The sequence below is a fragment of the Tenrec ecaudatus genome, chromosome 4 (genome assembly GCF_050624435.1).
Source record: "Tenrec ecaudatus isolate mTenEca1 chromosome 4, mTenEca1.hap1, whole genome shotgun sequence".
Lineage (NCBI taxonomy): Eukaryota > Metazoa > Chordata > Mammalia > Afrosoricida > Tenrecidae > Tenrec > Tenrec ecaudatus.
In genome coordinates, this window is record NC_134533.1 from 83334454 (window position 1) to 83345673 (window position 11220).

An 11220-nucleotide genomic window follows, 5' to 3' on the forward strand; every position below is an offset into this window, starting at 1 on the left:
GGGCCATTACTACAGAGGAGACTCAATGGCAGTGAGTTTTCCTTGGCTTTTTCTTTGGTGTTTTTTTTTTGTTTTTGTTTAGTCACAGAGATTGAAAACAGATGTCAAAAGTCTAATATTAACCATGTTTTCCACCATAGAAGCCTAACCGTAAATGTCCCCTTTTCTATAAATACAAGGGGACTTCAATAACATTGTGGGAAAATTACCTATCTTTTAATTCCAATTTTCCACAATTACTTTGACACCCTTACATTCCTGAGAAACAGAACAGTATATACGGTATTACATTTGTGCAGGAGTCCCCACGTATTACAGTTAAGGAGTGTGGGCTAGCCTAAAACTGCAGTTTTAAGTTCACCCACAGATGATGGTCCCAGGGATTGACTTCTGGAAAATCGGCTGCTGAAAACCTCAAGGAGCACGGTTGTACTCTGATACACATGAGGAACCTGGAGTTGGAGTCCACTGGATGGCAACTGGTACTGGTACACCAGTTCCCAAAACACAAAGGCCCAAGTGGTGTCTACAGAGTGATAAACTCAAATGGATACCTAGTAACCACTTGATCTTGTTTCTGCTTTAAAATATGTAAGAAAACTGGTGATTGAAATGAAGCACCATTGGTAAGAGAAGAAAATTTGCATGTTTAAAAAGGAGCCACTATAACCATAAACATAAATACAGCTCAACAAAACATGCCACCAAGTATATGACCAAGGATAATAAAATTTTAATGTATAATAAGAATATAAAAGGAGATCATCAGAGATAGCCCAGATTTTCATATCTTAATTTACTAAAATTTATAAATTTTTAAAATCGTGTTTTGTCTATACTTCCATCATAATGAATTAATTTAAGCATTCTACACCTGGTAGCATAGTGGTTACGTATGGGGCTGCTACCACAAGGTCAACAATTCAAAAGCACCAGTCACTCCTGGACGGAGGTCACAGGTCACATAAAGAGTTACCTTATTGGAAACTCACAGGGGGAATTCTACCCTGTTCTATATGGTCGATATAAATCGAGATCACCTAAAAGGCAATGAGTTTGCTTTGGTTTTCTTCCTTAAATGGAGTAAGATGTAAGTATCTATGCATTCTGGCTGGCCCTTTCCCACAGCCCACTGAACTAAAGGAGATAATGGTTAATAAATGCCAGGCAAACGAAAGACTTTCAAATACAAGGGCTGCTAGTCTTCTATTTAAGTATGACCACTAGAGGCATTAAGTTAAATGCAAAGCATGTTTACTTTTGCAAATATGCTTCAAGTTTCACAACTCTTTTCACACTAAGGACATGACTTAGCACTGTTAACCACTGACACCTGTAAGAGGAAAGCAAAACAACTTTCTTAGTAAGTATATAATGTAGACAAAAGACAGTGTGCAACCAAGTGCCCCCAAACCACCTCCATACTTTAAAGAAAAACAGCACATCTATGTCAAATACTGATATTTTTAAAATAAAGTTTTTATTAAAGTTCCACTTTGTAGAACTTAGTTTTTTGAACCATTAAAAAAATAAATCCTAAAAATATTTTAAATGATAGGCCTTTAAATTAAAACCTAAAGTTCATGGTGTCAGTACCAAGGGCTGTCTGTGGAAAATTTCCTCAAACTTAAGTTCAAGTGCATGTGGGAGGCAGACATTTAGTTAAACCACTCATTGGTCAGAATTTACTTAAAATAAATCTCATTTGTGAGAACTACTTACAATTGCATAGGTATTTTAAGCAACAATGCAGTCAAAGTAGCTTTAAGGTATTTATTTTAAAACCTCACTGTAAAGCAGTGGTTCTCAACGGGGGTGGGGTGGAACCACCCTGTGACAGAGGTCACCCAATTCATAACAGTAGCAAAATGACAGTGATGAAGTAGCAACAAAAATAATGTTATGGTTGGGGGGTCACCACAACATGAGGAACTGTATTAAAGGGTTGCGGCCTGAGGAAGGTTGAGAACCACTGTTTTAAGGAGTAACGCGTGGCACCTTATTCATGTAGACTGACAAAAACCAGCCAAGCAGTCCCAGGAACGGCCACGCTCTAGAGAAGTCTGGAACTTACATACACACAGCAGTGGTCAGGAAAAGAAACGCGTATGTGTATTAGCCTCTCAGGAAAAGAAACACGGATGTGTATTAGCCTCTGAAGTATCAGCTTTGACAGCTACTCTGACAGAAAAGGCTAACCTTTATAAAGCCATAGACAAATATATCCTCACTGTAACCTATTTTCTGTCTTTCTTGGAAAAGCTTTAAAAAGAATTGCTGCTACATTTAAAATAAGACAAAAGTCTAGAAGGACTTTTAAAAGCTATTATCTATTCTTGCTACAATTTACCGTTTTGTATTGAGGGAAGAATTAAACAGTTAACACAGGCACAAACACGTTCTCAATCCATCCCTCCCCCAACTTATCCTTTAAAAAATCAATAATAATAATAAAGTGACTAGCGCAAGAGGTAGGGCAAACCAGAAAATTGCTGACTTTAAGTAATCATTAAAGGGGAAGTAAAAAGTTTGTGTCTACTCAAAACTGACAGATAATCAAAATATCACTTTGGCTTCCAAAGCATTTTCATAAATTTCCTGTCAGTTAGAAATGTCACCCTTTAAATATAGTCTGCATTCTCTAAACACTAGGAATAAGAATTTACTTGCTGGCAAGACCCGGATAGCAAAGAAAACCAAGCAGTAATGATCTTTTTTAAAAAAACTTTTCCACCACGGAAGAACAAATCACAACGAATAATGAGCTTGTTGTCTGTAGCAACAAATTGTTCTAACAACACTTCGTGAGTACATTATCTTGAAAGAATTCATATTTTGTACATTTTTTAACGCAAACCTTACAACCACAGTCCAACCGAGCAATCAAAACAGGAGTCCTGACAGTTAATTCCCTTAGTACATGCTCCCTCTTGTTTCGAACAGTAACGCCAAGTAGCTTTCGCGGCGGATGGCAGCCCGCTGGCGAGTCCAGAAGTCATTTTAAAAAAGGGAATCTAACACCGGGTTCATGTCCCTGCTTTCCCCTGAGACGGTTCCGGCCGAAGCGCCGGGGAGTCCAACCTTGGGTGCTCCGCTGAGCTTTGTACCCCGAGGCCAGGGAGAGCGGAGAAGGTGGCATCCAGGTTGGAAAAAGTTGGGAGGAGTTAGTGCTAATCCCTCCTGCCCCGCCCAGACAAACACACAAACAAAATAACCCAAAAAAGCACTGGGGCCGAGTGGATCTGGACTCCACGGTTGGCGCGGCGGCACAGCTCCCGAGAGCTGACTGCCCGCACCGCCTCCTGCCGGTCCAGGGGCTCCGACCGCGGCGAGCCCGACGGGCCGCTGCTGCGCCGGGTCTAGGAACTATGTAATTGAGTGACTGGAGCGAGATGTTGCCAGACTGAAAAAGCTGGATCCCTATAACGCATCCAGCATAAAATGGGCTCTAAACTCATTATCCGTAAAGCGAAAAAGATCGTTTGCCACTGCTTTTTAAGAATCGTATGCGATTTGCAGATCAATTTGATTTTGAATCCATTTTGAATTCCAATAGCAAGCTTCTAAATTCAAACCGCCAGGCTTAACGGTGCCAGGAACTGGTACCAGCATTAAGAAACCCTTTTTCCATAAATTCATTTCCATCTGAGGGGGGGAAAGTGGGGGCGTGGGGAGTCTGACAGTCACATCTCAGCCCAAAGCACCGACAATGCACTGATGAAATCCCACCGGCCACAAGCGGATAGGCTAACTTTTCACAAAGCTTCTCCCTCCATCCCACTGAGAGTCTGGTTCTGAACGCCCTGACTTTCACTCCCACAAAGAAAGTAATGGGAGGTACAAGTCGGGCGGTGGGTACAATCCTTTCAAAGGAACGCAGGAACTTCCCGGAGCTGGGAGGCGACTCCAGCGGGCTGGGGAGACGGTAGAAAGGAAAGCCGGGCAGGAAGCGGGGAGAGGCTGGCGGCGAGGAGCCACCGGGATCCGGGTGCGGAGCCACCGGGATCCGGACCGCGGAGCCCAAACCCGACACCGCGGCGGGGAACAATGGGAGGCGCCCGGCGAAGCAGCCAGGCAGCACCGGCCGGCCCGGAGGGCGCTGGGCGGCGGGAGGCTGGGGGCTAGGCGCCGAGCGCGGAGGCCAGGGGTCGGGGTGACGGGTGGGGTGGCGCCCCGAGGGGGGCGAGCGGGGGTCTCCTGGGAACGGGGAGGGAGGGGCTTGTCAGCGCCGAAGGCCGGGCCGCGGGGGGACGGAAGCCGCGGAGGCAGGTGTGATGGCAGCAGAGAGCCCCCGGCCCGGCGAGCCGAGCCCCCGCTGGGCCCGAGGAGCCGCAGGGAGGGGGCGGCCGGCGGAGAGCAGCGCGACCGCGGGCCGGGGTGGGGGGGGCGGGCGGGGGGCGCGCTCGGCTTCACTCACAATCCAGGTGCTTTTTCTTGGGCCCCATGATCTCGTGGGTCGTGGCCTTGCATACTGTCTTGGACACGGCGGAGCCGGTGACACTATGCTGGGCGGCGGTGATTCGGTCCGTCAGGCTCTGGCCGGACATCTCGGCGGCTCCTCCGCCACCCCTTTCTCCTCGGCAGCCGGCGGGGACTGGGACCCCCAAGAGCCGGAGGGTCCCCACCCCCCACCGCACCCCCTTAACCCCCCACCGGCTCCTTCCCCGCCTGCCGGCCTGGGGCGGGGCTCAAGGCCGCGCGCTGCCACCCAGCCCGGAGGAAACCGACTCGTGTCACCCGCGGGGTCGGGCGCGGTGTCGGGCACTGCCCTGCCCCCGCCTCAGCTCAGCCCACCCCTTCCCCTGGTCAGCTGGAGCCGGGCAGGGCAAGAGGGACAGGCAGCTGCAGGAAAATGGCGGCGCCAGGCTCCTCCTCGGAGCTTTCCGGGCTGCCCCCAGGTCACGTGACTCGGGCGCCGCCCCCCCCTTCCCCCTCCCCCCCCCAGCCTCGCGCTCGCTCTCCTCCCGCCCCTTTTCCCTTCCCTTCCCTTCCCTTCCCTTCCCTGCTGGACGTCCGCCCGCCCGCCCTCGCTCGCTCGCTCGCTCGGCGAGGGGAGAGCGGGGCGGCGCCCGCGTTGCGTGATGGAACCCGCCCGGCGGGCGCAACAGGAGGCCCACCCGGGGGAGCGCGCGCCGGCCGCGTCACGTGACGCGCTGCCAACAGGTCTCCGGAGGCTGGGTCCGCGGGGGTCACAGAGGGGAGGGCGGGGCGACGCTCGGCTGGCGCCCCGGGAGCGCTGCGCTGCGGGCAGTCGGGGTCACCCCGCTGGCATCCCCCACCCCCCGCCCCCGGGGGTGCCCTTCTGCCCCGGGCGGAAACCCGCGGCTTGACAAAGAGGAGGGGCAGCTGGCGGGCCCGGCTCCTCCCGGAAAGGAGGCAGCCACCGGACTGTCCCAGCAGACGCAGGAATGGGTTTCGGGGACACCCCCGAAGCCGGCCTCGTGGCGCGAAGGAAAAGGATTTTGGAACCTGCCGCAGGCCTCGCCCCAATCGGAAACTGGAAGCTGCCCCTGCTTGCTTCGCTCAGAAGGGTTTGCACCTCTCCCGGGGTGGCTTTGGAAACATCACCTGTTTTTGTTTATCTCTGAAAACTCGACACGTTGCTGCCTGGATAAATTTAGATCCTAACAGGCCGGTGTTCATTCTCGAGAGTGTCAACCAGGACAGGAAACGCATAGCTTCGCTGGAATTTGAAAAGGGAAGTAGTAGGATGATGTCAATAGCGATTAGCGTGACCCTACAAGGCTGTCTGCTGTGGTGATTAAAGGTCCAGACCATAGAAGGAAGTGCGGTGGTAAATGGAGAAACCCCATTCAAAGAATGAGACATCACTACCTGCATCCCTCTTGGGTTACTCTTTCTTCTCTCTGGCCTCTTTCCTCTTGCTAGGGGAGCTAGACTTTCAGGGATAGGAAGACATTGGCACTGCCCTGTGGACTTTTTTGAGGAACTACTGTATCCTGGGAATCTGTTCCGAGAGATCCAGAAAACCTGTTAAAAGCTTCTTATAAATTTTATTAGGGCCAACATTGAAGCTAGGTTTGTGAATAAATTTTAAAGTCGCTATGCATGTTACATGGCCATGAAATCTCACTGGTTTCAAATGAAATGCTAACATACTCAAGAGAAGGTCTGTGTGCACCATCTGCCAGCCAACTCCACAGTACTGTGCGTCAATCTGGTGGCTCCCGAAACACGCAAAGCTAATATTTAACGTTCTCTGTAGCATATCGTATTGGGTAGTCCCCTCATCTTCCCCGTCGTTTTTATCCCCACTCTGGCTGGTGAAGGTCTGTAGCACCATGCTTTTGCCAAGAACATAAAGTTCTTAAACCAGCTGGCTACATTCATGTCAAGCCAGTCCCAAACTGTAATCACAAAAACGGAATGACTCTTGAATGCAGCTGCAGTCCATCAGTGTTTTAGTGCCCAACTTGCTGCCCCATATTCCTGGGCAGTGGACTGACCCAGTTCTCAAAACATGTTCTCAACCATGCGTCCTAAGGAGTCCCCTGAATCAGTTACCAATGTGGTCTATCTAACCTAACTGGCCCACCCGCGCTTAGATAGCTACGCATGTAAACTTTCAGGGAAATGCAAAAGTTACTTCAAGGAAAGAGCAGCGACTTACTATACTGTTAGGAGGGGCCTTCTAGGAATATTTCACGTGAACTTTTGCCACTGAGGTTATTACAGACCACCTTTGTGCAAATAATTTTGAGCATGTTCACCTATTAACAAAAATAGCTTTTGTTAGAAACCTCACTGTACTTTTTCTTAAAGGGTATATTTAGAAGTTCCTAAATTTGGAAACACTCTGTGATTGTTGATATACAGTTGTTAACTGAAAGACAGGAATTTAGAGGAAAATCGGGACTGATTCTAAGACTAGAATTACTGATTTACCAATCCTAGATACTTTGTGTTTTAATTTCTTTGGTCTGTTCCAAAAACATCTTTTTCTGATGGCCTCAAACGTGCTACATGGTCAAAACTGGACTTCTCTTGTCCTTGCCTACCTTCATACATCCTGGTCGTTTGTTTTCCTGTTTTCATTAATAACCTCACTGCCTGCCTGGAATCCCCAGTCAGAAACCTATGATTCCTTCCTAGCTCTCTTACTCTTCTGTGTCCCTCATCCAGTCTTAGCTTCCTTGTCTCTCTCAACCCTGTCTTCTCTAACATCACTTCTGTTGCCTTTATTCCAGCCCTCATTGTCTCTTCCCCATCTAGATTATCCAGTTTCTTAGCTAGTTTCACTAAGATATGAGACTGTATCTACTCTCCAATCCAGATCTTTTTAGATCGCAAATGTCTCTTTCCATCAAGATTAACATAGGCCCATCATTAAAATCATCAGTAGGTTCCCATTGCTTCCTTAGAGAACAAAATCAGCTTCGTTTGGCCTACAAGGCCCTTCATGGTCTGGCCTAAGCTTAGCCACTGCTCTAGGAACCTTTATCTCTCACCAGCACCCACATGCATTCCATCCATACCATTCCTGTATGTGCCGTGTTGTCTGATACCCCAGTAAGCCGCTAGCAGTTTCCTTTTGTGACTCATATCTTTTGTATCCTTCTGTTTTCTCTTTTTTTCCCCTCCCAATCGTTTGAATGCTCCTCACATGAGCTTGGAGCGCATGGATATATGTCTATGCTATTATTGTGGGTGATGCATAATAGACGAGCAGGAGAATGCTGAAGGAAATAATAAACGTAATTACTCCTTCCAATACCATCACGACAATGCTCTCATTTGATGGGCCCCTCCCACCTTTTCAAACATAGAGCATGTTTACCTCATAAGTATTGTCTGGAGTATCAGGCTGATCGCAATAATTCATTCACCTACTCAAAAATATATGCTGAACACCCACTGTATGGCAGGTACCATTTTAGGAAATGAATACTGTTACATTAGGGAAGCCATCAGTTCTTACCTTTGATCACCAAATTGAAGTACTATTACTTTAATTACTTATAAAAGACCAGAACCACAAACCGAGCTAAGGGGAAAAGTTGAATCGCACATGATATTTCCCAAGCTATCCAAATTAGAGGATATGTGGTAGATTTTGGCGTGGGTGGCTACAGCTGGTTTTTTTTCAGGGCTTCAAACTAGTGTTTCCCAGTTCAGTCAATGAAGGGAAATTGGGATAGACCCCAAATTTGTAAGATTTGGTTATACTGGAATGATAGCCAGAACTACAAAAATGATGGTTTGATGCCCTGCTGGAGACCTCATCTCCCCCTTAGAAAACAAAGGCCACCTACCGAGCCCAGAGCAGAAATGAGTCACTCAAAGGTGGTGGCTCATGGGGCTCCTTTGAATGTGTGCTACCTTCCACAGCCCTGGCAGTAACCCAGCCTCCCAAATCAGCTGCGGAAACTGCTCCCAGAACCTCTCCAAGTCTCTGATTCCAGCCCTGGACCATGATTGGTATAGTCACATTTGATGAATGCCAATCTGCTCCAGGTCTGCATCAGCTATGCTTTCTATAAACTAGAAACACCGCATTTTTTCCATTCGGTCATCATTGTAACCCTAGAAAATAGTTTCCATTTAATAGAAGTAAAACAAACGGGTCTTAGAAATTCAATAACATCCCCCAGATTCAACAGGTACTAGATGGCAAAACCGATTGCTCTGATTAAAAAATTCACACTGTCTTTACATGGTCCCCTAAGCCATGACTGGAAACAACTGCCCCATATAGACTAAATTAATTCTACAAGTAGTTTTTCCTACCTAGTATATGTTACACAATGCTAGATGTAAGATAAAAGATCATGCAAGACAAACATGGTGACTGTTCACAGAAATCCTAGTCTTTAAGGGGCAACAAAGAAGAAACCAGGTAAGTGGGGGAAGAAAGTATGCTGCACCTGAGGAAGCTACGTATTGTCTATTTTTTAAAAAGATTTTTTTTTTGTAGTCTGGGTGAAAGTTGATAGAGTAGATTAGTTCCCCACTTAATAGTCCACACCCACTTTGTTTTATAACATTGGTTGCAATGCTCATGATGTGTCAATAATACCTGAGAGGAATGAGCTCATCAGAGACCCAAAGAGACTGTCTTACAGGGTTTCTATAGGTTAGAATTGACACGACAGCAGTGAGTTTAGTTTTAGTTTTGATGGCATAGTGGGTTATCTATTGGACTGCTAATTGGAAGGGTAGCCGTTCAAGAACACCAGCTGCTCTGACAGAGAAATATGAGGCTTTCTACGCCCCTAAAGATTTACAACCTTGGAAACCCAAAGGGGGGAGTTCTACTCTATACTAAAGAGTCACTATGAATTGTAACTGACTCAATAGTGGTACATTTAAATAGTTCGTATCTTACATCACAATAAACTTTAAAGACCAAAGGATTGCAGTTAGAGAAATGATGTTTAAAAGTGATGAAAAATGGCTCATGGATTATGTATTTAGAATTTTTCCATGTTTCCCAACTTTATGAAATTGTTCAAGATCCTTCACAAGACATACAGATTCATAACCTGGTTGTTTCCCATGGCATTGACACGCATTCCTCATTTACCAAGTGCTTCTGGCAAAAAAACAAAACAAAACAAAACAGCCAACCTTGAGAGTGATCTTTGTACATGCTCGCTTGAGCCACTGTCTCCAGATTCTACTCCCCACCATTCAAATGCTGTTAATTCCACATTCAAAATACATCCTAAATTTGCCTGTTTTTTATCTCTTCCATATATTTTCTGATCCAGTTCACCATCATTGCTCCCCTGAGTGACAACCATGGCTTTCTTATTGGACCTCCTGTTGCTTCTTTTGCATTACAGTCTATTGTCCACACTGCTTGTGTGTGTGTGTGTGTGTGTGTGTGTGTGTCCCGGGGGATGTGTGAGGGAGGGAGTTAGGGAATGCAATCATGTCATTTCTCTGCTCAAAATATCAATGACTTTTAAAAAATCATTTTATTGGGGGCTTGTACAATTCTTATCACAATCCATGCATCCATCCATTGTGTCAAGCACATATGCACATTTGTTGCCATCATCAATCTCAAAACATTTGCCTTTTACTTGAGCCCTTAATATTGCCTGCTCATTTTCCCCCACCATCCCCACTCCCCCCTATGTCATGAACCCTTCATCATTCATAAATTATTATTTTGTCATATGTTACACTGTCCGACGTCTCCCTCCTGCCGCCTTCTCTGCTGCCCATCCCCTAGGGAGGAGGTTATACATAGATTCTTGTAATCAGTTCCCCTTTTCTACCCCACATTCTCTTCACCCTCCAGGCATCACCACTCTCATCACTGGTCCTGAAGGAGTCATCTGTCCTGGATTCCCTGTGTTTCCAGTTGCTATCTGTACCTATGTACATATTCTCATCTAGCCAGATTTGTAAGGTAGAATTGGAATCATGATAATTGGGGTGGGGTGAGGAAGCATTTAAGAACTAGAGGAAAGTTATGTGTTTCATCATTGCTACCCTGCACCCTGAATGACTCATCTCCTCCCCACAGCCCTTCAGTAAGGGGTGTCCGGTTGGCTACCAATGGGCTCTGCACTCACCCACGTTTACAATGATATGATTTTTTCCTTGATGCTTGATACCTGATCCCTTTGACAGCTCGTGGTCACACAGGCTGGTGTGTTTCTTCCATGTGGGCTTTGTTGCTTCTGAACTAGATGGCCATTTGTTTCTCTTCAAGCCTTTAAGACCCCAGATGCTATATCTTTTGATAGCTGGGCACTGTCAGCTTTCTTCACCACATTTGCTGATGTACACATTTTCCTTCAGCAGTCGTGTCCATAAGGTGTGTATCTTGGAATGCCAATTTAATAGAACAACGTGTTCTTGCATTGAGTAAGTGCTTGAGTAGAGGCCCAATGTCCATCTGCTGCCTTAATATTAAACCTATAAATATATGCACATAGATCTGTTTCCCCACACTCTTCTATAAATATATTTACATATGTACATTCCAGTCTTTAGACCTCTGTAAATACCCTTTGTCACCTAGTTCTTTCTTCTATTTCTTTTTACTTTCCTCTTGTCCCACTATCATGCTCAGCCTTCCTTTGGGTTTCAGTAATTTCTCTCGGTTACTTTGCCCTTGCTGAATGCCTACCAGGCCTCTCATACTCTCCTTGCTACTTTTTTTGATCACTTATTGCTCCCCTAGGTTGGTCAGCGCCACCTCCTTACTCTCTCCTTCCCCTCTCCCGTGTCCCCCCAGAACCA

General features: G+C 46.5%; 1 protein-coding gene across 14 annotated transcripts in view; it reads right to left on the reverse strand.

The window, feature by feature from the left end:
- Nucleotides 1-5587, reverse strand: part of PICALM (phosphatidylinositol binding clathrin assembly protein) — a 102685-nt gene extending 97098 nt beyond the window's left edge. For 4 of the 14 annotated variants that reach the window (XM_075546416.1, XM_075546409.1, XM_075546407.1 and 1 more), the window contains exon 1: nt 4418-4858. In XM_075546416.1, coding sequence (XP_075402531.1) covers nt 4418-4470 — 53 coding nt within the window. In that variant the 5' untranslated portion in view covers nt 4471-4858. Of the gene's footprint in view, nt 1-4417; nt 4859-5568 lie in introns of those variants that run through there. The other 10 variants (XM_075546408.1, XM_075546405.1, XM_075546406.1 and 7 more) reach the window with 4 other exon arrangements.
- Nucleotides 5588-11220: the final 5633 nt, after the last annotated feature.